This window comes from Lepisma saccharinum, chromosome 2 (genome assembly GCF_977018435.1).
Source record: "Lepisma saccharinum chromosome 2, izLepSacc3.1, whole genome shotgun sequence".
NCBI lineage: Eukaryota > Metazoa > Arthropoda > Insecta > Zygentoma > Lepismatidae > Lepisma > Lepisma saccharinum.
The window spans coordinates 54,932,412-54,960,069 of record NC_139230.1 but is presented as its reverse complement, the minus strand read 5'-3'; the positions used below and the strand labels follow the sequence as shown (position 1 = coordinate 54,960,069).

The window sequence follows — 27,658 nt, the reverse complement described above, 5'->3', positions numbered from 1 at the left end:
TTTTTATTTAGCATACCTATCCTGAATTATTGTGCATTCCCTCTTTACTGACTTCTCATAGCCTAAAAATTACTGAGAATATCGCACCTTACTACTGTTGCTAGTCATCAGTAGGGAGTAGATTTTTAGGTACTAAAGAACTTTAAAATATTTAATTTTTATTAGAGTTGGAAGTGGTCGGAAAAAAACCAGCTTTTTTGGAAAAATAACTTTTTTTCCCGCAGCTTTTTTGGTTGGGTTTTTGGTGTTTCAAATCAATGAAGATGGCTGCATTTTTTTTTTGTTCCACAGCTTTCATTTATCTCTCTACTGTAAAAATACACTTGTATCTAAATTGAAAATACAACTTTCGACATGGAATTGAAAACTAGGTGGATGCAGAAGTTGCAAGAATGTTGATGAATTGATGTTTTTGTCCCCAAGTGTTAATTTTATATTTCAGTAGGCTTATTAAATATATCTACATAGTATCTAAACACTTGCATAAATAGAGTAACTTTGTATACATTTTGCAAATAGAATCTAATAGTATGATAGAATTGTCACTGTTCGAATTTGACAAATGAACATGCACATGAAGCAAAGAAAAGAAGAAAAAATAATAGTGCTACATCTATACCCTCAATGATGTTTTTTTCTTTCACTACATCTAAAGTAGAAAGTCTAGTACCAAACCCCTTTACATTTGTATTTAGCATGAAATATTTGTATTATGTCTTTCAAGTGCATCATGTATAATTTGATTTAATGGCTGGTAACGGAGCATGTCTTGATGTATTATGGTCTCCTAGTATGGTTGTCAACCATGGTGAAACCCCAGCATTGTAAATTAATTTTATAAAACTTGATGCCCTGCTCAAAAATTGTATCAGTTTCTAATTTTTTAAACTTTGTACATTAATATGCACCCTTGATATTAAATATGAATTATGGCATATGGTATACATCAGGCTTGTTGACAATTGGCACTGGGCCACAGCCCAGCAGTTGATAGACACTGTCCTAGTGCATCATGGCCCTTAACCCAGATATGCCTACCGTCCTTCTAAGAGTACACATTGCTTGTATGAATGTAATTCCTTCTGGAGGTGCCATAGATCCTGCAGGAGGCTAGTTTTGTGAATTACACGACATCACATGGTTCTCAGAACAAAGCGTATCACAATTCATCACAGTAGCGGCTATTGTTGTGTTGTTGTTTTTCCACAGTTGTGCTTATGCATCTAGCTGGAGAGGTAAATTTTGTTACCTTTTACATTTGTTGCTTGCTAAGTCCATGTGTGTTTGTGTAAAAGCAAGTAACATGCAAAATTTTAATACACACAGGGGCAATAATCACGTACAGTTAGGTGCCCTCTTAGAAGGACAGTAGGCACTTGAGTGTTCTTTTGTGATCTAATCACATTTCTATACACTGATTTATTTTACGTAAATTGTCTATTGGAGAGGTCTTATACTCGATGCACTGATGGTGATAGTTTATGGCATGAGTTTCATATAACAATAATGCCTCCAACCTATGTGACAGGAGATGTCACCTATGAAGATTCTGGGGAAGAAGACTCAGTTTCACCCAATAACCTCCCAGGATCTCAGTTGAATGCTGAAGCAGAACTGTTTACTCCCAATAATGATGAGATAATCGGTAATGTGGTTGAAACTGTTTCCCAAAACAACAATGAAGATTCTCCATCAGCATCATATATTGCAAATAATTATGAGGTAATTGCAATTTTACATGCTAAACCTCTCAATGTTTCTACTGCCAAGATTTCTAAATGGAGTAAAGTAAAATTGAAAGCATCTTTTAGTGACTGGCCAGCAATTCGAGAAGTATTCAATGAACAGTAGTCACCACTGGAAATAATTTTGCATTTCTTTGATGATGCTATTGAATTGTTGATAGAACAAACTAACAGATATGTAGCGAGAAAGAACAAATCTGTAAATATCAGTGAAGATGAAATAAAGTGCTTTTTAGGGATTATTTGTTGAGTGAATACAACCAGGTTCCGAGAAAGCATCTTTATTGGGAGCAATGCAAAGATACAAGCAACAACGCTGTTGTAAATGACATGTTTAGAGACAGATTTGAATTTATTATGTCAAATCTGCACTGTTGTAATAATGAGGATTTGGATGCATGTGATCATTTTGCGAAAGCGAGACCTCTTTTCAACTTATTGAACAGGAAATGGCACCACATTTCGAACATCACTGTGTTGATGAGGCAATGGTGCCATATTATGGTTGCCACTGATGTAAACAGTTCATTCAAGGCAAAACAATCAGCTCTGGGTTGGTGCTACATCTAATGGATATGTTGTTTGGATGGAACCATATCAGGGAGCAAAAACGAAACTCCCAGAAGAATACAAAGTACTTGGTCTTGGCCCATCAGTGGTGCTCATGTACACAGATGTTTTGCAGTCTTTTGGTTTTATCCTTACCGTATCTTCCTTGATATCTTGCTTATGGCAATTCCTCTTGTTAGCGAACTGAGCCTGTGTGGTATTAGAGCTACTGGCACAATTACAGAAAACAGAATGGCCAAATGCATTTTTAAAAGCAGGAAAGCATGAAGAAAGAAAAACTTTTTTTCTAATCACTTGTAACAGATAATAATGCTATTGTTGTCACAAGATGGGATGATAACAACATTGGCACCATAGCATCCAACGCAGATGGTACAGAGCCAGGGTGGCGACAGACCTGGAAAACCGGGAAAAGTCAGGGAATTTGAGGTGTCAGGGAAATGTCAGGCAATTTCGTCTTCATTGACTTTTTTTATTTTTTATTTATTTATTTATTTAAAGATATCGTTATGGAACTCTGTACGGGAACAGGAAATCTCGTTCGTACGTTTCGGCCTCAACTTTTAGGCCCCTTTTATGTGCAACACAACCACGGCGCCAGAAACCAGTGATGGCAGGAGGAGAGAGATAGAAATTTCTCTCGCTTGGGTTTCTTGGCGGGAATTTTAAATTCGAACACTCTTTGGAGGAAAATTGTTATAACTCGGGCACTATGGGAGCAATCTACTTCGGATAACTTTTGTTTTGCAGATAAAATATCAACGCTTGCAATTGTACAATTCAGAACACCAGACTGAAGAAGCGGGCCTTGGGGGCACGTCCCCCGAATTTCAATGGAAAAACATAAAAATCTGGAGTTTGTCCCCTCTTCTCCAGCTATTTTGGGGACAAGATGCAAACTTTAGTATTCTTTTCAAAGAATGGATATTTCTCAAGAGAATGAAACATGTTTCATGTTCTTGGGTGCCATACAAGTTGAATAATAAGCTAAAACGTGATTTTTTTTTTTTTTACGAAAAATAGGTAATTTGCATTTTTGGAGGAAAATTGTTATAACTCTGGCACTATGGGAACAATCTACTTCGGATAAGTTTTGTTTTTCAGCTAAAACATCAGAACATGCAACCGTGTACAATTCAGAATGCCGAACCGAGGAAGGGGGGTTTGGTGGGCGCGACCCCTGAATTTCAATGCAAAAAAAACAATAATCTGGAGTTTGCCCCGTCTTCTCCCGCTTTTTGAGACGAAGGCCCGAACTTTAGTATTTTTTTCAAAGAGTGGACATTTCTCAAGAGAACGTAACATGTTTCATGTTCTTGGGTGCCACACAAGTTGAATAATAAGCCAAAATGTGATTATTTTTTTTACGAAAAATAGGTAATTTGCATTTTGGGAGGTAAATTGTTGTAACTCTGGCATTATGGGAGGAATCTACTTCGGATAAGTTTTGTTTTGCAGATAGAACATCAGAGCATGCAACCGCGTACAATTCAGAACGCCGGACCGAGGAAGAGGGGCTTGGGGAGCGACCCCCGAATTTTTTTTAAAAAAATGCAGTTTGTCCCCTCTTCTCACGCTATTTTGGGGAGAAGGCGCAAACCTTAATATTCTCTTCAAAGAATGGACATTTCCAAAGAGAACGAAACAAGTTTCATGTTTTTGGGTGCCATACAAGTTGAATAATATGCCAAAATGTGAAACTCTGTTTTTTACCAAAAATAGGTAATTTGCATATTGCTCAGAAAATTGTTACAACTCTGGCACTATCGGAGCAATCTGCTTCGGATAAGTTTTGTTTTTCAGCTAAAACATCAGAGCATGCAACCATGCACAATTCAGAACGCCGAACCGAGAAAGGGGGGTTTGGGGGCGCGACCCCCGATTTTCAATGAAAAAACCATAAAATCTGGAGTTTGCCCTCTCTTCTCCCGCTATTTGGAAAGAAGGAGCGAACTTTAGTATTGTTTTCAAAGAATGGACATTTCTCAAGAGAACGTAACATGTTTCATGTTCTTGGGTGCCATACAAGTTGAATAATAAGCCAAAATGTGATTTATTTATTTTTTATGAAAAATAGATAATTTGCATTGTTGGAGGAAAATTGTTATAACTTGGGCACTATGGGAGCAATCTACTTCGGTTCATTTTTCAGCTAAAACATCATAGCATGCAACCATGTACAATTCAGAACGTCGAACCAAGGAGGCGGGTTTTGGGGGCGCGACCACCGAATTTCAATGGGAAAAAAACATAATAATGTGGAGTTTGCCCTCTCCTCTCCTGCTACTTTGGAGAGAATGCGCAAAACCATAATATTCTCTTCAAAGAATGGACGTTTCCAAAGAGATTGAAACATGTTTCATGTTTCCACCCAAACATAAGGGTATGAAGGTCCAAAAAGCACATTGATTTCGTCATCAGCACCATGATACAATATGGTATCATCAGGCGAGTATGACCTTACTCTGTTGATACCATATGGTATCGTCGGGTGAGTAAAGGTTAAGCCTCTAAATATTACGTGGAAAATGCATTGAATTATCATTTTTTGGTCCGTATGGGAGTAGTAAGGGGAGTTGTCAACAGATGGAGGAGAGAGGAGCGGGTGACGCTGTCCGATTGTTGTCGGACGTCTAGTAAGGCATTTTGTTGGGCAAACTGAAGGAACGTGGAAACAAATAGGTTGCATTGATACATACGATTTTTGTCGAATATCGCCACCCGACAAAGTATCTCACTACAACATGCGACAGAAATTGCATGGACTGCAACATCCAACAAAAATCGCATGCGTAAACAAGAAGAGCTTTAGACTGCAAATATGCTGCTGGAATTTTGTTACTCTTCTGGCTCACTTCACCTTATTTAATGTAGCAGTGCTTACGAAGGTTTTGTTTCATCATCCTGACGTATTACTGGTTTCGCACAAGTTAACATACATTTACAATGACATTCCACTATTCTTAGATATCAAGAGGAATCCAACCAAATGGGATATATATTGAATACTATCACGAAAAAGTAAAACATCAATCTGCATTGGTGAACATTATAAAAATTTGGCAAGTGCATGCATGCATACACTAGTATTGCAATAAAATTAACGCCACTCTCTGTCCTGTCTGATTAAACTCGTGAGAGATTGTCATTAATCTCTCACTGAAACCTGTCGCTCTCCGAACACTAGTTCTGCGTATAGGCACAATTGGAGCTTTTTTCAGGATGCCCCTCGTATATGAACTTGTAGAAGCTTTTATTATTAGAGAGTTCCTGTTTTAATGTGTGGTTAGCTAAATCACATACCTATACAATGCAATTCTATAAATTCCTTGTGTTAAATTTCTAATACCTACATACCCTTTTCGTCAGCATTAATGGTATAACTGCATGTTGTCAGTTTCACAGTACTTCACTTGGATATACTGTACTGAAGCAGAAATCCCATTGATAATGTAAGGAAATATGACACTTTATTTTGTTCTATTCAATTGTTTCACTTATATGCAAGAGTTAAGTTGTTTGCTTTACAGAGAAGAAGCTTTATGCATTGAAAAATGAGTCCACACTCATGGTTCTTGCAAACAGAGGGTTCCAAACCTCAATGGAAATATCAACATATAATACCGAGAATGTATAAGGAGACTGATTACAAATTGTATTTCTTAATCATTCACTCTTATCTCATTTAGTCGTAACTAAAAATAATCAAGTATTTTATTTTATACTTACAGAGTATGACAAAATTCCATAATCCTTCCCTAGCTTGTGAATTGTAATATCTTTCTAAATTCACTATTTTGCAGTTTGATTTCAAATCATAGAGAATAGAGAAAGTCAATTTCATAGAAGATAATATTGGTACTTAATAAAACCATACGTGGATCTGTGCGAGTTTATTATTTCTATTTGCAAAAACATCGATTTAGTTTAGTTTGTAATTGTCAGGGAAAAATGTAAATTTTGTCCTGGAAAACCTGGAAAAGTCAGGGAATTTCGTTTCTGCTTGTTTGTAGCCACCCTGAGAGCCCACTGCACAATATCATGCGCTCCTCTCAGACAGAGAGGAAAAATATTTCGGTAACTCAGCCACATTCGATTCATGTCTACAACCAGGGAATGAGACGAGTTGATCGTTGTTACCAGAATTTTGGTTTGTACCCCATATCAATACATGGGAAAAAGTGGTATTTTCCCCTCCTTGATTGATATTGCTAAACAAAATGCCTGGAAGCTCCAAAAATGCAGAGGTGGAAGGTTAGATCATCTGACATTTCGTCAACGAGTTGCTATGGCATTGATTGAGAGCTGCCAAAGCCAGACAAACAGAAAAAGAAGCAGACCATCAAGCCTGGAAAATAAAAATTCAAGACATACAGAAAAGACCACCTAATTGTATCTCGGGGAAAGCAGACAAGATGCAGGTTGTTCCATAAAGAGGTATTCAAAGTGTTGAAAAGGTGATGCAACATTACATGCAAATTGCTTTGCAAGCTACCAAACAAAGAATTAGTACATTTGCTCTTGCAGTGTTATATAATACTAGCTGATTACCTGGCGTTGGCCGGGTATTTATTTATCCCAATCTTGTATTAGACAGGAAAATAATGAATTCTAACTATAGTGTAAAATGTAACTAATTTTAAATGTGATTGTGAATGTCACCAATTAGCTTAGCAACTCCGGAAACTATGGATTCGACACTAGTCTAGGTCATTTGTGGCATTTTATTTTTTGCCCCCTCTAACCCCCCCCCCCATTCCGATAGGTGATGAACTTAATTTGAATCGCATTGGGAGTATCATGAAAACTATGGATTAAATTTGCAACACAGCCTGAATGTTAGACAACCCGAGAAACACTATCGTTGGGTGAGATTGCATAATGTCACAGATGTCTGTTTGTGCGAAATTTTATATCAGTCGTTCACAATTATTTTTACATGTCACCCATCCCACCCCACCCCTAGGGGTGCCAGGGGTGTCTTACCCCAAAAATATTATTCCCAGATTGCAAGTGATACGTGTACCAAGTTTGATTGAAATTGCTCCAAGCATTCAAGAGTTATGCCGGAACAATCACACACACCCACACACATACATCGATTTTTATATATATAGATTTCTTTCATTAAAGAAAAATGTACCTTGCTTTCTTAAACTTATACAATGTACCGCCAAATACGTACTGTCCTTCTGAAAGGATACCATCTAGAGCATTGTTGAAACTAGATATCTCAAAATAAACACTATATTTACATTAATCTGATTTTTCTCATTGTATTAATTAAAAAAAGATAAAAAAAATTGTCAGACATATCTGGGTCAAAATGTGAGGCAGAAACTGAAATAGATTGGCCACAAATGGCCAAAAAAAGTTCATTAAAAAAATTTGTATTTCGGTAAAATTTTGTTTGTATAAGTCCACTTTATGCTCAGATATGCTAATTTGGATTGTACCTACAGCTTAAAATGGGACCTGAACTACCGTGGTTTCATTGTGGATTGAACCTGGAACCCCTTGTTTACAAGGTGACATCATTATTTTATACATATACAGCCATCTTCCAACAACAGTACTCGCCATTATAAGTTACTGTGGGGTCTAAATCTCCCTTGTAGTAGCATCCTGATGTTAAGTATTATATGGCGTATACACGCATGTGAATACATATTATGAATAGTAAATTTTTAACTGTCCTGGAACATATAATAGTTTAATATTAACATTTGCTTATTTTTTTTGAGACTATCAGTGGCACAAACTTGTGAAAGTTTGTTTTAAGTTTATTTTATGTTAATCAGATTGGGCCTATAGTATTAAAAATGGAATCCGAATCTTTATGCAATACGTCTCCACTAACCTGCTACTCATTGATTACAAGACAACAGTGTTACCACTGCTCCATTGGGTAGGCACATCCATAAACTCATATATGGCAAAAACAAATTAATAACTACAGGGTATCCAAAAAGTCATGCACCTGGGATCTTGACTGTAAGTAACTTTTGTACAAAAAGCAATAGACACATGCACCTTACATCAGGTATTAATTTTGTCTGTGGATAGTTTTTAAACATTAAACTAGTAAATTGTTCTGTACATGAACGTTCAGTATAGGGGAAAAGTTACTAAGGTGTAAAAAGTTTTTGTACGAAGTGAAAACAAGCATGAATAAGACAGAGCTGTGGAGTCACTTGAAAAAAAATTGTGTGTATCGATAGTCTCTGTGGGTATTTATCGAATTCATAATAAAACGATAGTTTTTAACATACTACAGACAATTTATGGGGTTAATTATCGTGTATTCATACAAAAGTATGTTTCTTTTTTTTAAATTACAGGGTGGATTGGCAACATTGGTTGTGTTATATTTCCTTTCAACTGCACTAATGTTCTTCACTGTTTCACAAACCAGTTGTATCAAAGTTTTCAGTTTTTCTATGATGCCTCACAAAAAGCTTGGATTTGCAGACATCCATCTTTCAATCGATCTGGGAGTATTGCAATTGACAATGTGTTTTTTCAAATTCGTTCACAACAAAGGCAAAAGCTTCAAACTTATTTGTTGTGGAATCCCGAGTAGGATAGTAATTTACTAATTTACTCTGTGCTTCATCTAATTTATGAATTAACTCCAGATGTGCTTGCTTTTATGCAAAGAATTCAAAAACTTTTATATTGTCTGGAATGTCTAAAAATGTGTACATTTTATGTTGTTTCCATAGAAATATGGTTTTTATGTGCTAGAGGTAAAAATATGCATTTTTATGTGAAATAAGACTGCAGATTCCATTGCAACCATATGGTCAGCATTTCTACCGAGTTTGGTTGACTTCTGAGTGTGTGTTCTTTTCAATTTTATCTATCCACTCATATTCATCATTGCAATTTGCCAAAAGTGGTATAAAACCAGAGTAAAATAACAAATATACAAATACCATCCAGTACTGTCATTTGTTTTATGGTCTAGGTTCTATCATAGAGTGCCCACAAAGAAATGATGTCACATCATAACATTTTGTCATTTGTATTGAGATTACTATCAACATTATGGTCATGGAACGGTTGAGGTGGATAGCAGTGGACACTTAATCAAAAATTAATATTATAGAAAGTGAGGTTCATTGACCTTCCTCAGAGCACTCGTATTGCATGTATGGCCACTGCAGTAACATCAGGTAAAAATACATGTCAAAATATGTAGAAAAACTGAACATGAGTGACTCAGTGTAGGGTATGTAGCTCCTGGCAAAAACTACTTTCCAAGACATAAATTTGCAAGTAAAATAAATTTCATCTGATCATGTGTTCATGTGCCCAATTGTTACACTTACAACAACTAATCCAGTTTCCTTCAGTAGTTTTAGAGCAAAGTATGCACCACCTGAGTAGTTTGTACAGTGGATATTTGTTTTCCTATCTTGTTCTGGGGTCCTGGGTTCTATACCCGGTGGAGGCACATGGCACAGTGGTTCGGATCCCACTTTAAGCTGTAGATCCAGTTCTGATTATCCTTACTGTGCATAAAGTGGACTTAAAATGCCAAATCAATCAAAAATCCTATCTTTTATTTTGGACTGGTTCAGTTGCACAGAACATTGTACAGATTTTGCATTGCTTTTGGGTTGTAGATTTTTCTCTAACATTGCTTTATAAAGGCTTGATGTCAATATTTTGCACCTCTGTGCTTTCCTCATGAAGGATTATGACAACATTTGTATTATTTCTGCAGCTGGAGTTACTGTTGACATTGAGCAGGTAGTCTGATCGGGAGTTATCAAACTGGTGCCAGTTAAGATGCTGTAACCTGGTTCATTATTTTCTGAACATCATGGAATGCCTGAAGAGAGAGGGTAGGAAGTCAACCTCAGATAATACTGTAGTATTTAATGATGTATTGCTGTGATAAAAATTGACTTCTTGCAACATCTAAGTGGCACAATTTTACATATATGGACAAAACCAAGCCTGGTTTGAATCACCCATATTTTAGTCTCAAATCATTTGTTTTCTCCTTTTGAAATTCTATCATGACTAGAACTTTTAGAGGCAATATAATGTGTTGCTAGTTTCTGACATCATAAGACCATGAACCTTTGTTTGTACCCCTTCCATTAATTTTGGCATAAATATTATGCTTGTGGCTGGAACAGGAAAACACCAAACTATTGCTACAGAAAAATATCAGTTCTTCATGCCAAACTGCCTTCATCTCATTGTGTAATTTGTGTTCACAGCTTCCCTCTTTCTACCTGTCATGGGTCAACTTCATTGCCTTCATATCCAATATTGACATCACTATGTAAAGCTTAAGACAAAAGGTGGCATTATTTAGTTAAAATTAGTTTTGTTTTCTTGGAACTAGTCATAGACTAGATGATTTTCTCAAAACAGGTGTAAAAATGAATGCACAGCAAGCAATTTCCACCCTTGAAATTTGGAAAATTTGTTCTAATAAACCTCAAGCTTAAAACATACAAGAGACTTGCATTTTGTATTTTATTTATTTTATTTTACACACTTTTCTTACTAATGACACTTGTAAAGCAACACCTGTGCCAGAGCTGGAATGCAAACCTAGAAACTGCAGTGGCAAAATGCAAATAACCACTCAATTCATCTCCATTGTTGTAATTAGCCAAAGTGGCAGAAAAATGACGTAAAATAAAATCAATCCATCTTCTTCTGCACATAAAGTTGGTGTCAAGAACCTTGCTTCCAGTCTCATTGAACATGATCTCTTATATATTGGTCTAAATATTTTTAGTTCAGTTTGATATCCCACCGAAGCAATGAGCAACCCATGAAAAGTTGCTGTTATTTGGCTCATTCCCAAGTGACATGGCACATGTTGCTTCAGTCTGAAAGCTGCCTTAGACTTTGCAGTGCACTGGGTTTTCTTAGTTCTTTGTTTACATGTGGTCATGTAGATGATGTTCTGGTGGGCAGTCCTCTATTCAATAGGAAACCAGCCACTTCTTTAGGTATGAAAATGATTAATTAATTGAAATGCTACCAATCCACCTGTACTTTTATATATATCTGCATCACTTTTATAATGTTTCTATTCTTTATTTATTGTAGTGTTCACCATGGAGTTCTCCAAGAATTTTAAGCCCTGTAGATATCCGTCATTTCCTAGCAAGCAGATCAACAGAAAACTTAGTAGGTCTTTCTGGACATGGAGATTTAATAGGATCACCTCTGAGAAGAAGATGGTCCCGTCGTTCACTTCGGCACACAGGGCAGATAAAAAACAGAAGCCCTGAAGGTCTTCGCGAGTATGAAGAAGAAGCCCGCAGAGAATCTGAAAAGTTGTTGCGTGATGGAGAAGATGAACTTAGATTAAGGCTTGAAACACTTACTCACCATGATAGGTATGAGAAATACATTCATGCATAGCAATTAGGATATATTTTTTCAGTCATTTTGATGTGCAAACACTCAGGTGATATTCAGTCTTTGTCGACATGGTTTGTGGCATGTTAAGTGTAAATGTATCAGTATGGCCCCACAGTTAATATATCTTATAGATTTTTAAAATTGTTAAAATTAATATCCCACAGCTTTGCACATACAGTGGAACCTCGATTTTACATTTTTCAGGGGGACCTAGCTCAAAAAACTTGAAATGAGGGAAAATGTAAAATGGAGGGAAATTTTATAACATTTTGCAGTATTGGGACCATAAAGATTGAATGTATAATGCAGGAAAATGTAAAATATGGGAACGTAAAATCATGGTTCCACTGGTTTTGTAATAAGAAAAGATCAAGGATTTTTTTCTTTTATTTTGTCAATCACTGAATCTCGCTACATTTTTAATCTAGTTAGCTAATTGAGTAATATCTCATCTTAAAGAAAAAATTAAATATACTTTGAACTGCCCTTTAAATGTATATAATTGTTCATTTGTCATTCCTGTTGTATATATATACAGGGTAATCTCAACTCACGAAGCAAAGAGCTTAGTGGCTTTACTACACAGCAGTGATGAACTACTTCTCGAGAGAACACTTATAACAATTGGAAACTGTGGAACATTTTCTGCAAATCAGGTAAACTTTAACTTGAACTAATGGATACTAGTGAGAAAGTAATGTACAAGGGTCGTTCAAGGTTGACCAGGATTTTCGTACGTAAAAAATCGATGAATAGCCGGATCATGATGAAACGTGCGGGTGACGTAATGTATTCCTTTGCGAGTAACTAGCACCCGGCATGACGTATTTCGTGCATGCGCAGCAGTTGCAGCGAACATGGCGGCAAGCAGTGTGTCTGTGGCTGTGGAGCAGCAGTGTGTAATCAAATTTCTCGTGAAGGAGAAAGTGAAACCAGCTGAGATTTTCAAACGATTGCAAGCACAGTATGGTGAACAAACAGTGTCGTGGACAAGAGTGTACGAATGGTGTGAGCAGTTTCGCGAAGGATGGGAGCTGGTGAGAAATGAAGCGCATGGACACATTCACCCGACTGCAGTCACACCAGTGAATATCGCATGTGTTGAGCAAATGTTTCTTGAGAACCGGCGAGTAACAGTGCAGGATATTGCTGCCGAGGTGAATATCAGTGTCGGGAGTGTTGAGACAATCATTCACGACCACTTGTGCTTCCGCAAAATCTGTGCAAGGTGGGTTCCCCGCCAGCTGACATTCGATCAGAAGTGGACACGCAGGACGGTCTGTGAACAGCTTCTGAATCGGTTTCGAGCAGAAGGTGATGAATTGTTGCAATCCATCATCACGTGTGATAAAACATGGTTGCACAATTCAACCCCAGAGACCAAAAGACGCAGCATGGAGTGGCGGCATAAAGGTTCCCCGCCCCCAAGAAAAGCAAAATGCAGCCGTCCACTGGAAAGATCATGGCAAGTGTCTTCTGGGACATGAAGGGCGTTATCCATATGGATTTTCTGGACAAAGGGAGCACGATTAATGCCCAGTATTATTCCACATTGTTGAGTGGTGCTGTACGAAAGTCCATTCGCAAGAAAAGACCTGGGATGTTGTCTGGAAATGTCATTCTTCTCCATGACAATGCCCGCCCTCACACGGCCAATGTGACAACAACTCTGGCCGACATGCGCTGGGAAGTTCTGCCCCATCCCCCCTACAGTCCGGATTTAGCCCCCAGTGATTATCATTTGTTTGAACCCCTTAAAGACCATCTGGGAGGGAAGAAATTCACGACAGACGAAGCACTGTGGAGCGATGTCCTCCAGTGGCTACGACAACAACCAAGTTCTTTCTACGCCAAAGGAATTCGGGAGCTGCTAGAACGATGGCAAAGGTGCCTCGGCGTGCACGGAGAATACTTTGAAAAACTGACATAGTTTGGTGTTTCTTCTGCTACCTATTTCCTCTGCAGAAATAAAAGTCCCGGTCAACCTTGAACGACCCTTGTACACTTCGCCACATCTTATTTGACCGCCCCGAAAGAATTCTAAGTCCCGAAATCGTAAACTTAGCAACATTGCACTTCGGCTCCAGGTGAGAGTAGCCAACTTTGAGTAGGTCCTTCCACTAGACGAGAAACGCTGCGGTGAGAGGTTTTCAATTTAACACTTTCCATGAACTTAGAAACTATAAACCGCTATTATAATACACAATAAAACAGAAATAATAAATTGGAAAAAGAACCTTGAGGGATATTTACGATTCTGCTTGCTCGACTTGAAATTTTGGGGGTTTGAAACACTGAATAGAGTATTTCTCCACCTGGAGGAAATTGCCATCAAGTTTGTGCAGAAAGAAGCAAATTTGTGACTAGTTTATGCTACATTTTATTTACAATACCTTGCATAATATTGAACAGTTTTCAAAAACATATATTTTACACGACTTGTCTTGAAAATGTGCTTGAAACACAGGAAGGTGGGAGTCTTCATAAACATCAAAATGTTTTTAAGAGTATAACGTAGAGCAGTTGGTTAGGCGCTGCTATCCTTATTTTTTGTCAAGCGTGAAAGGTCGCCAGTTCAAATCCCACCCTCTCGTCTTTATTTTTTTAATTTCTTTTTTTGTTTGCTGAACAGATACCATTGATATTAGAATATTTACAAAATGAATCCGATGCACACTTGAGGGACGTCCCTTCTGCGTATATATTTCCCCTTAGAAGTTGGAGATTTCCAGGATTTAAAGTTAAAACTTTTCTTTTTAGTTATTGCTCATATGTTGTGTTAACACACACATCATGATTAATTCACAAATCACATATATGTATTCAGGATGCAAAATGTAATGTTATTTAAGTTATGTATTGTTTGTTCTTCACTGACACCTAAGATATTGATTATTTGATATACAGTTATGTTAAGTAGTGATTTAGTGCAGTACTGTAACGAAGGAGAGCGTTTAATGAGTTCAAATTGCTAAGATTGGTAATTTTATGTCCGTTCCTTCGTAATGACTGACCCCTCACCACCATCTTACCATGCGTCTAAAACTAATAGTAAATCGCTAATTAATATAAGTAAATTGTTATTGCAACGAAGGCCGATTCGATAAGAAACTACTAATAAGTATTTATATAGTGAGTGACAAACAAAAAATTCAAAACCTCATAATGATCGTTAATTTCTCACTGCTTTGTATCTAAAATGTTTGTCTTCTTTGAACAGAAAGTACGAGTATCAGATATAACAAACTTTCCGCACTAACTTTGCAATATTCGAAACCACCATTACAGACTTAGCTTTGTGTAACTTGATTCTGAGCATTCCACGTGGCATGTGTCTTCCTCCTATCATCGAAATAACTTCCTCTAACTATTTCCTTTCACCTCGTGAAATACAGAGACGACCAATGTTTTCTTAGCACGGTGGATAAACTTTACATCCAACGATTAAACTCCTGAAAAAATCCTGTCTAGGTGGAGAATTGAACCTACGACCTCCCTTGTGAATATCAAGCATGCTACCTCTTCTCCAGATAGCTCATGTTAAAATTTGTTAACAGTTTGAAGAAACCAATTCACACATAATGTAATAGCTATCTATAATTTCCTCATGGCAATTTTCATGAGGAAACAAATTCAGATAAAATCGAGAATCGCTGAAAGAGAAAAATGATGAACATATCTATTGGCGTTTTGTCATATTTTATAAATTGTGTAAAAATTCCGTGTTTTGAACAAGCAATCATTTAGTTACGAAGTATGTTGTTGTTTGTTTAAAGTAGGAACAGGAGAGCGAAAAGGAGTCATTTGAACCAGACCCCATTTGACAAGAAACTTCAGCTTTTTTCCAAAGACTGTATGAAAAGAGAGAGGAAATGGATATTCAACTTATGAAATATAAAATATGTTTGAAATTAAAACAATGGAAACCTTGAAAGATAATACTAATGAACTTCAAACTATGAGAAACATATTTTTCGTGGTGGAAAACTCAGTCATTTTCGAAATATGAACTTGATTTTTTCTGTATTATAAAGTGGAGATATGGGACGATACGATTTCTCAGCAAGAGAATTTGAAGTAAGCTACCTCCAACTTTTTCAATGGTCATAATTACTAATTAGGGTCCGGAAGTTGATGAAAAATCAACTTTTTTTCTGACCCTTAAAAACAATGCTAAACCTGATATCATGTCCGTTTCCCTTCAGTTAGAGCCGGAAAACACACTAGTTTACATTTTGTTTTTGCATTTTTCGGCCTTTTTTGGCTTTTAGTTTCTTTGTCAGTATTTTTAACAGTTTTTGTTGAATTTTTACTTATTTTTGAGGTATATTTTTGTCCTACCCTGTAGTTTCGTGCATTTTAAATGCATTTACTAGTAAAAACTTACATATTTAGATGTCTTGACATGGTCCTTTTAGCAAATTCACCATGAATCGAAAATACGGTCAATGGAAAAGCATAATATTATTCTTAACTGAAATGTTTGGCAATGAATTAAAATACTTTGTGTGAAGATCTACTTTGAGGTTCTTTTTCTGGACCCTATTATCACTTTAATCTGTAGTTTTAAAGTAAAATTAGTCACACTTTTAAATGCAATTACACTCTGGTATACGCGAAGCAGAACTGTATTTTTGGATGCTGGCCGACTACAGTATCATAGAAGGCCCACTCTAAAAGGAGATGAATTGTTTGATTTGGTGTTTTAAGTCAACTTTCTGCATAGTAAGGCTAATCGGGACTGGACCTACAGTTTAAAGTGGGATCCGAACCGAGTGCATAAAATAACGTGAACCGTGTGGTGTAGGGGGGTCGTTTGCTTATGGAATGGAAGGTCATGGGTTGAAACTTATTTCTTTGCAAAATCTTTTTCGGGAAGTAAACGGCTTTGGACTCGAATGCTTATCTACGTTTCATGGATATTTCCGTTGATATTTATTGCGATTTATGTCCAGCATTTCCGGATGGAGAAAGTTGACATGTAAGTTCTTAATATGTATTAACTTATAACAGCTGAATGAAAGGAAATGTATTTTCTAAAATCCTGCCAATCACTGAAAGATTAAAAACATTGATAGAAGCATTACTTGAGGCATGCACAGTGGCGACGATTATGGAGTGTGGAGGGGCAGTTGACCCAGCACTATGCTAAACATTATCTACCAAGGGAAAGGAACTGTCCTTGCCCTCCCCCCACCTTGCCCCATCAGTTTTGGAACCCAATCACCGCCACTGAGCATGCATCGCATAAATATTTACAGCAATATCATATAATATTATATTACGTTTTTACAACACTTCGTACTCGGTAAATAAAAAGAAAAAATAATAAGGAAAGGGTGGGATTTGAACCTACGATGTTTCGATCTTGACGAAAACAGTAAAAAAACGAAAGTACTGTCATGTAACCAACTACTCCAGGAGATTGGTAACAGAATGCTCAGTAAAGCACGTTAATCTCAGTTGAAGCATCATTGTGCCGGAGTTTCGAACCATTTTTCCCCAAGAACCAAAGAAAAGACGCACTTTGCAGAATCGTGTGGTGTTGTGCAAGGTATCTTTACTAAAGATTTCGCATAAAATCATCATAAATTTGCCTTCTTGCATTCAAATGTGACCGCAATTCTTTTCAGATGGATGAGAACCTGTTCAGTGTTTCACAATGCACATAAATTTCCCTATTTTGAAATTCAGAACGAAGAATTTTGAAATATTTTCAACATTCGTATTCCCACTTATCAATTTTTGTCTACTCATATATTTTATAACTGCTTTATGGTATCTTTACTTTATGGAATGTGAAAGAATGGAAAAAAATCAAAGAGCGTTTTCATTCAGGAAGAATAAATGTTGCAAAGTTGGCTACTCTTAGTTGGCTCTGAAGCGCTATGCTGCCAAATTTACGAATTCTGGACTTTGAAATTTTTCAGGGCGGTCAAATAAGATGTTGCAAAGTGTACATAGTGTGTACTTGCTATCAAAAACAAATAACTGTTCTGTTGGATTCAGTTGTACTAGAAGTAATAGTATGTACAGCTCTGTGTGTGTCAAGATAAACAATAAAAAGGTAAATTGCCCATCACCATGTTCATTCATTCATTTTATGGAAGATTATATTCTAAAGTTAAAACATAAATGTCAAAGAAATGAGAAGACAATATCTGCAGTAATGTTATTACAATTTTGTTTGTCAAAAACATATAAGATATACAGAAAACATGAATTAAAGTAGGGATGGATAATTTGCCTTGCTGTTCATGTCAAAACAGAAATAAGCAACAATATTACTTTTTTTTTTTATTTGATTCCTCAAAGATAGTTTATTTTAGTGTAAAATGTGCTGCCCATATGTTGCTCAATGAAAGGCTACTAAGCAGGCCCTGGCCCTCAAGTGATTGTTGTGTTGCAGAGTTAAGTTTTAGAGTTTATACACAAACACAACTTTGCTAACCCATCTCCAAGTGTCAACATATTCTAAGAATTACTGCCTGACATTGCTTGCTGGATGCATATGAACAACTGTATGCTACACTACTAACTCATGAAAATAAATCTACCTTTTCTTTGTCCAATAATAGATTGTGGGAGGAGAAATATATTTTGGTTTTCTTGGGGAGAGGGGGGACATATTTTGGTTTTCTTATTTTTCTTTAAGTACATACAATATACTGCCATACATTAGTGGTAGTCTGAACATCTTCTTTCACTAAAGGAGAAACATTGTTGCAATCAATAAAAGTTATGAAAGCATCCAGAGGGGAAAATATAACCCTAACCTTATCGTACAAATACCACATTGTATCAAAAACTTGATACAATTTTGAAAATATACTTTTGTGGGGAAAAGTATTGAGGTCTGCAATTGAGTGTACAAAGAAAACTTGTTAGTTGCTTTATGCCATGTGGACATATTCAATTAGTACCAAGTAGCACAACTATGTAGATTTTTAGCAGATGGAGCAGAAATGAACTTCTCATGCAAAACTTTTCATTCTGAAAAGTTTCATGGGGTTGAATCAACAACTCATTAATATTGCAATCACCCTCGAGAATGCAGTTTCTGATGAATGCATCAATCTTAATGCATTCAATCTTGATGAAACTTCAATTTGACTACAAGAAGTAACACATTTGAAGATGATGTATTTCATTACATAGTAATGAAACTGTTACAAATAAACATAAACATATTCTTTAATCTGAAATAGCATATTGCACACAGAGGGATGTATTCATTTAATTGTATAAATTATAATTAGCTGAATGTCTGTTTTAGCGAGATTTTTATATTTCTTAATTGATCACACATACTAGTGTGATCAATTATTACAATATGTATTATTTGAACTATTTTGTAACAATTTGTCATGCAAATCCTCTTTTAATACTATTTTTCTTTAAAAAGGATACTCTTCGGGAAACAGGATGTTTGTTCCGATTGCAGAATCTTCTAACATACCCTAAGCCTACTGTTCAACTTGCAGCTATTAAAGCCCTAGGAAATCTCTCATTAAATCAAGAGAATCAGAAAGAGCTTAAGGTGAGTCAAGAATACTTCTGCTAAATTCATACAAAAGTGCATATTCCAATGCACAAAAATGTTTTTGATTGTTAACAATGGGTGAACGTTTCTGAAGAAGAGCATGTAACACATGCAGATTACATTAAAAAAATCATACTGGCACTAAATCAAGAATTGTGAGTGGGTACTTGATTATGTATCTTTGGACGAACATTACTCAGTGCCAAGCTTCACATTTGGATTGTGACATGATATTCAACTCAAATGGTTAGTTTCATTCAGACTATTATTTATTGGCTATGGGTAATAGAGTATTTGTCATGCATTACTAAGAACGTATGTCAGTATAATAGGTAAAGAGAAAAGAATAGGGGAGCATAGATTAAGGAAAGAGAAAAATCATTCACACTGTATACAAGCCACCAGACAGGTGGCGAAATCGATTGTGAAGAAAATTTGCATGGAAAAAATTAAAAGTAAGCTTATCAGAGTAAAAAAAGATAGTGTTATTACAGTATTTTCCTTGTATGACTGAACCAAAGCCGCCATCAGAATAGAGAGTAGGAATTTGAACATTTCAACGTAGTTGGCCATACCAACCATGCTAATTGGTAAGACCTACATCCTGCTGCTGATATAGTGGCTGGCATGTGGTAAGATCTACATCCTGCTGATGTAGTGCCCATGGCATTGGCATGTGGGAAGAATACATGCTTATAATGCCACAGACCCTACATCGGCAGGACTATACACATTCACGGACACTTCTGGGTTGTAACGATTCCACTGAAAGTTAATGGGATTGTTACAATCCAGAAGTGTCCATGACTGTACATATCATATTGTAGAAGAATGAACTGGAGAACACCTTAAAGGCACCAACAAAGGGTCACCAAGATCAGGATTCTCAGAACACCTCAATGCCACAAAGCACTCAATCTTCTCCATATTTCACCCAACTGGCTCCCTTCATCAAAGAAACACATGCTATAATCCAACAGAAACCAGCACCAAACTTCCACAATAGACAAGCAAACCCAACCTGGCACCATGTACTTCAAACAATCTCAGACACTAAGAAAACATGCAGACTTCCTGAACATCCTCCTTCCACCTGCCCAAGAAACATGAACCACACTGTACCAATCAGCACAACCTCAGTCAGTCCAACCACCAATCACCACCTTACAATGCCGCCAGATGACGGAAACCTGAACAACTACCAGCAGAAAGCACAGCAGACAATGCAAGCCAAGATATGTCACCAGGTGGGAGAAAATGGAACTATCACCACCTGGCAACAAACAGAGCAGTGACACATTACCATCTCCATCCCAGAAGCTATAACCTCAGTTAATGAAAGCGGCTGTCCTTCGAAATTAATTGGGAAAATGAATTCAATGTGCTAGCAAAACCTGGATTTCACCGTTGCCATCCATACCAACTACCACAATATCCCTTTCAACGACTGCTTCCAGGTAGCGATCATTCACTCTTCACCCCAATCCACCAACACCTCAGTACATAAAAGATGGGAGAGGGCATACATATCATGGATGAGTGTAACCACCTGAACAAAGCCACCCAGTAATGTTTCCCATCTCCACCCCTCACCTCCATTACTACCCTTTGCCTCCCTCCACATTACACTCTCTCCCAAACCACATCCACACCACTCACAGTTTTCGACAAGCCTGGTGAGAGAACTCAGTTTTCTTTTGTACCATCTACAACTTAGATTTGGACCTGGCAACCCTGCACATTTCACTATCATTTCTGTCACTCGCATACTTTGCTTCTACACCTGAAAATGCATCTCATGGCCACAAAAAATTGAATTTTTCCTGTGTCTGATGAGTATTTTCTCTTTCCTCGTTTACTTGTTATTTAGTCCTTGTGGCCCTCCTTCCTGTTGTCCACTATATATATATAATACTAAAACCTTTTCTGCTCTTCAGTTTGTGTGTGTGTATGTATGTGTGTGTGTGTGTGTAAAAGCAAAAGCTTTGATATGTATTTTATGTTGAACACACATGTTCATAGTATATATAGGTAGATAAATATAATATTTTGGGTGTGGAAATATTTTGCAGGGGGCCCAAAATATGTATATCTGCCATTTCACTAATTCATACTAGTACTAATAAGAAAGTTGCTTCTTCATGTTCTACAATTCTATTACCATTATGTGCAAATACTTTTGAGTAGAGAAAATTAAAAATGATGTGCATTGTGTCCTGTAAGTGTGGAAACAGTGTTATCATTTATTTTACCTTGAAGGATGTAGAATCTGATACATTCCACAGTTTATGTTATTCTCTTTTATTTTCAGAATGCAATACCAATTTTATTGTATTTTGTGAACAAGGAACAGCCAAGTGAGAAAATTCTTCTAAATGCTCTAATAACATTAACCAATATTGCTGCACTTCCCGACTGGCATGATGAGTTTTATGCTGTTCTTCATTTACTATACAATTTGGTGGATTCTGGAAGCCCACAAGTAAAATTGCAGTGTTTAAAGTTGCTTGTTAATCTTTCATGCAATGAAGATATGGTTCCTAGTCTTTTAGCAGCACAGGTATGTTTATTATATTTTTGACCTGTGTCCCAAAAGCAAGCACTGGTATATTGAATTTTTTGTTTCACTATTTTATTTTTTTTAAGAAATCAGGATGGCTACTCACCGGGAATTCCTTGAATTCTGGGAATTATGCGTGAATTCTACTTGAATTTTTCTCCGTAGACATGAAAAATTACAACTTTTTCTAATCCAAATCCTATTCACATTTTATGCAAAAAAAAAATATTTTCTTAAAATTTTCTTGCTCGCTTCGCACTTCCTCCTTTTCTTAGTCTTATGAAGTTTATAACCAAAGCTAGGAGGTGGCAGGAGTCAGCCCCAGGTGCCAAACTATCTACATGAAAAATGTTGTAAAATTAATTGATTGATTTGTGTTTTAAGTCCACTTTATGCACAGAAAGGCTAATCGAGACTGGACCTACAGTTTGAAGTGGGATCCAAACTACTGTGCCGTGTGGAGAAAAATAATTGAAATCGTTTATTCGAACACAAATGCTTTAGCACTAACTTCTACCCCATTTTTGCATAATTTACAAGGATAATAACATCTTTGATACTGCTACTACTATTAATAATAATAATAATAACAACAACAACAACAACAATGTTGGTCCCGGTGGGTTCGAATCCTGGCTTGGGCATGGATGTTTGTCACTGTCCATTCATCAATTTCATCCCCATCTTCGCAAATTAGCCAAACGTGGCACAAGAAGTAAAGTAAAATAAAACAAATCAATAATAATAATGTTATAATATTATTATTATTAACACTATTATTATTAGTACGTTTATCCTGGCACTTTCTCCCTGCCCACTCAAACAAAAATTCGTGGTTGCGCCTCTGATTGTAAATAGAAACTCAGCACCTTAAATTAAATATTTTAATTATATTACGTATACCGTTTAATTGAATTATAATTTTTGGATGTTGGAATCACATAGACCCTTTATATTATGTAGATATTTGTGTGTGGATGTTGAGAGGTGGTAATACGTAAGGTTGAAATATAGAATACATTTGCTTGAATTTTTGGAAAGTTTGCCTTGAAAACCGAGAATTATACTTGAATTTTATCATGGTCTTAGATTAGCCACCCTGGAAATTGAAGCCCTAAGATTTTGAAAAATAGATTGATTGTTGAGAAGCTAAGAATTGCAATATCTTATAATGAAACCAAAAACCAAGTTATTTTTGATAGTTAATGGAAGTTTGAATTTTGTTAAAGTACTTTCTAGTTTCTGGTTACTATTACAAGGTCATTTAAACAATGAAAAATATCATTTTTTAGTAATGTTAAAGTTATGTAAAATATATAATATCTATAAAAATATAAATATCTACAAGTTTTTGTTTCAAACTAAGCTTTCATTTCATTCATATATAAACAGATAAGGTATTGAGATTTATAATTGTGAACATGCAGGGTAAAATGTAAGATATTTTACATGAGGTCCCCAACTTGGATATTCATGTTTAGCATGGTACCCTTAGATAGAGTAAGAGATAACTAAAACAGATAAAATTCAAACAAGTTTTTTTAAATACTTTAAAATAGAAATTAGAAATCAAGAATCCACAAATATTCTTCTAAAATACTTAACCTGACATCACTACAGAATAGATTACTCATGCACTAGCTTGTTTTCCTTCTCAACAAGCACCCCTTCACCAGAAGCAAACTTCAACCAAGAAAACTGTTCTTTCAGCAATTGCAACATCAGCATGAAATATCTCCCAAAATTTTAATCACAGGACCGTAAGTAAAAGTGGTGTGGATTACATTCCTTGCAGTAGTACCAAATAAATAATTGAAATAGGAATAATAAATTTGTAATGAGCATCACATTTTGTGAATTGGAGTGTTTATGTAATCTATATTTTTTAATGCTTGGCAGTTAACAATGCTGGTTAACTACTAATTATTCAAGATGAAATTTCCATACATGTAGGAGAAAGAATATAAAATTCTTTCTTCTTCCAGGGCTTCTTTTCTTTTAATCAGTAGGGAAATCATTGAAAAATATTATGACTGGAATTGTAAGTAGGATTTCAGCATTTGCATTTGTAACGTTCTGCTTGCCTAGTTTTATCTTTTATAAATGGAAGCAAACCACAGAGGCCTGAAACATAAATTGTGTAAGGCAGAACGTACAAAATATAAGTTGTGAGGTTCTTGCCACGTTTTTCGCGGCACCTCAAAGTCCTAACGAGAACTTTGCTTTTGCTTGGCACACTAATACTTTAACCGCAAAATAAAAGATTATTCAAAAGTACTCTCATTGGGAAATGTCCCAATGTCAACTAGGAATGTTTCTAAACTATGTTAATAGTCGTTAACACCAAGAACACAAGATTACAAATCCACTCATTTGTCTGACATATCAAGCATGCCACACCATTTTACTATAGCATTCTCCTTACTACTTGCAAGTGTCAAGAAAACTTAATGTTTCAATACTACTATCTTTTTTGTAAGAAAGAAGTCAAAATTTTGATTAACAACTGTATAACATATTTTTATTTTCCTTCATTCATTTTATAACATTTATCACAATCTTGTCTTCTCAATTGCTTTTCAATCGCAACAATAATGCATCATCATTTTTTTTGTCATCCATTTACATTCTGGCAATAACTCTGTAAATAAGTATTGTAGATCTTATGAATTTTGTCAACACAACCTCAATTTAAATAATGAATAAATATGTTCATTAGAACACCATAGTGAGTACATAACAAGTGAAGAATAAATTTAGACTTCAATAAATAAATTAACAAATAAATTGCTTGTTTTAAGATTCCTCACATGTGTTAGATCTCTCCTGATTGTCATCCTGCGACAAGTACAAATTTTACTATCACATTTAATCAATTTTGAAATTTCTAATAAACGTATCACTTTCACAATGAAAATACAAGATTGAGTCAGTTACAAAATCAAGTTCATTAACGTTATCAACATGTAATCTTTCTTTGAAGGTCACAAACCTTTACGTGCATTTAAAACTTTTGTATTTTGACCCCTTTTTTGCAAAAATTGTGGTGCAAGTTTAAACATACATATGTAGTTTTTAAATTTAAATTTAATTTTCAATTTAAAGTTTAGTCATATTGCCAATTTTCTTTCGACGTACAGTACATGACGATTTTTGAACCTCCACTAAGTTTTATGTAACGGGGGGGAAATCCTTATCAGTGAACTTCTGTGGCTTCCATAATAAACTTAAAGTGAATAGAGAAATTCTAGGATGTAGTGCTAATATGTATTTACATTCATGCAAAGTCTAGTTAAAATCATTCCATAGTTCACGGTAAATAAAAAAAATATGACATATATGTAATACCAAGAAAATCAGTGCTATCACCTCAGATGTACAGGGTGGCGACAGACCTGGAAAATCGGGAAAAGTCAGGGAATTTGAGGTGTCAAAAAAGGTTAGGGAACCTTGTTGCTAAGTTTCGGCCTCAACTTTTAGGCCCCTTTTATGCACAACACCACCATGGTGCCAGAAACCAGTGATGTCAGGAGGAGAGAGAGAGAGAGAAAGAAATTTCCGAAGGGGCAGAAAAATGTGTTAAGCCTCCAAATATTATGTGGAAAATGCATTGAATTATCATTTTTTCTTGTCTGTATGGGAGTAGTAAGAGGACAGAACTGTCAACAGATGAAGGGGATGTGAGCGGGTGGCGCCGTCCAATAGTTGTCGGACGTCGTAGTAAGGCATTTTGTTGGACAAACTGAAGGAACATGTAAACAAATAGGCTCCATTGATACATACGATTTTTGTCGAATATCGCCACCCGACAATGTATCTCACTACGACATGTGACAGAAATTGCATGCATGGCACTCGTATGGAATTGATTTTTGTTGGATGTCTTCAGACTGCAACATCCAACAAAAAATGCATGCATAAACAAGAAGAGCTTTAGACTGCAAATATGCTGCTGGAAATTTTATTACTCTTCTGGCTCACTTCACCTTATTGAATGTAGCAGTGTGGGCCTCCCCGTTGGCGCAGTGGTAGCATCGTCACCTCGTAATCAAGGGGTCCCGGGTTCAATACCCGTTGGAGGCACAAGTGGTTCGGATCCCACTTTAAACTGTAGGTCTAGTCCCGATTAGCCTTACAGTGCATAAAGTGGACTTAAAACACCAACTCAACAACAACAACAACAATGTAGCAGTGCTCACGAAGGTTTTCTTTCATCATCCTGACGTATTACTGGTTTCGCACAAGTTAACATACATTTACAATGCCATTCTTAGATATCAAGAAGAATCCAACAAAATGGGATATATATATTGAATACTATCACGAAAAAGTGAAACACAAATCTGCATTGGTGAACGTTATAAAAATTGGCAAACTCCCAACCTCAAATTTACTGCAACACTAGTATTGCAATGAAATTAATGCCACTCTATCCTGTCTGTTTAAACTCATGAGAGATGGTCATTAATCTCTCACTGAGTAAAGTTAATGTCCAATATTATGAAATAAAATACTAATAATAAATACGTAAATATTTATTCTTGACCGGATCAAGAAAGTGTGGGGCGTTACCTCCACACCCCCTATATGCCTTCATGGCATGGTGCTAAGCACAGGGGAACACTTTACCTTTTTTTTTTTTTGCTCGAATCATTCAATAATAAAAGCAAATCACTTTCTTTAAGAATTGACTTTTCTCTGGCAGCCCTGCTAAATTTCCTCTTTCCATCTACTGATTTATACGAGAGGTGGCCAGAAAGTAATTTCCAATTAGCAGGGACATTGATTTTTCTCAAACGCGAAAACCGTGAAAATTGGTAATTGCTGTGAAGTTGTGTTTATGAATGTGCAGTGATGTCTGGACACATTTTTCTCCCGTTCGAAATATTGAAATAATGCGAATTTGGCATAAAATGTGAATTGCTGGCTTTTTTAGCAATTTTTTTTAAAAAAAATCCTAAAACAATGAAAAATTCCATGAAATCCAACATTCTTGTATTTTCTATGCCATGTTTGTGTACATAGAACGTACAAGTTTTCCAACGTTTTATTCAAGAGTAAACTATAATGTTGGTTATACATGGAATAATTCTGATAGCCACATTAAATCATGTAGGGGAGCACTTTACTTTTACTTGCTGAAAAATCTGTTCCAACATATCAAACTGTCACGAAAATATGTAGACCATGTGACCTACAATTTAAAATAATAGTTTAAAAGCACAATGGAGTATAAAGTTTTGATATATTTGGCAGAAAATTGTTCTAAAGCAAAAACCAGAATTTTGGGAAACGTAACACTAAAAGTCAAAAAAAGATAATGCCAATTTTTGTTGCCATAATATGTCTGTATCTGTCACGTGAGATTGATTGATTTAATTTTTTTGTGCACGTCGCCACTTATGGTCATTATGCACCCTTCAGTATATATGGGGAAAATTCCATTATCTAAAACCCTTACCTTAAAATTAAAAAGGTGGTATGGAAAATAACTTTCTCAAAATAGCTTTCAAGATATCAAACTCTCACGAAGAGGCGTAGGCCATGTGACTTACAGTTTGAAAGAGTAGTTTAAAAACACCATGAAGGTATAATTTCAGATATTTGCCACAAAATGCGCTAAAATAAAAATGTGAATTTTGGGGAAAATAACACTGAATAGTAAAAAATAAAAAAATACACCAATTTGAAAAAAAATAAAAAATCAAGGTCCCTACTGATTAGGCATAAATAAAACAAGAATAACTATCAGTTGTAATTTATTGCATTAGTAACAGTGAGTCCTAACCTAATTTTTGGCATAATCACCACCGTTGTTCTGGCATTTGTCATAGCATG

At 36.0% G+C, this 27,658-nt stretch overlaps 1 protein-coding gene across 2 annotated transcripts in view; it reads left to right on the top strand.

Annotated features, from left to right (window-relative positions):
- Positions 1-27,658, top strand: part of LOC145984040 (uncharacterized) — a 59,670-nt gene that overhangs the window by 10,817 nt on the left and 21,195 nt on the right. For both annotated transcript variants that reach the window (XM_083117380.1, XM_083117379.1), the window contains exons 3-6: positions 11,400-11,692; positions 12,256-12,373; positions 19,123-19,257; positions 21,572-21,820. In XM_083117380.1, the coding sequence (XP_082973506.1) occupies positions 11,400-11,692; positions 12,256-12,373; positions 19,123-19,257; positions 21,572-21,820 (795 nt within the window). The remainder of the gene's footprint in view (positions 1-11,399; positions 11,693-12,255; positions 12,374-19,122; positions 19,258-21,571; positions 21,821-27,658) is intronic.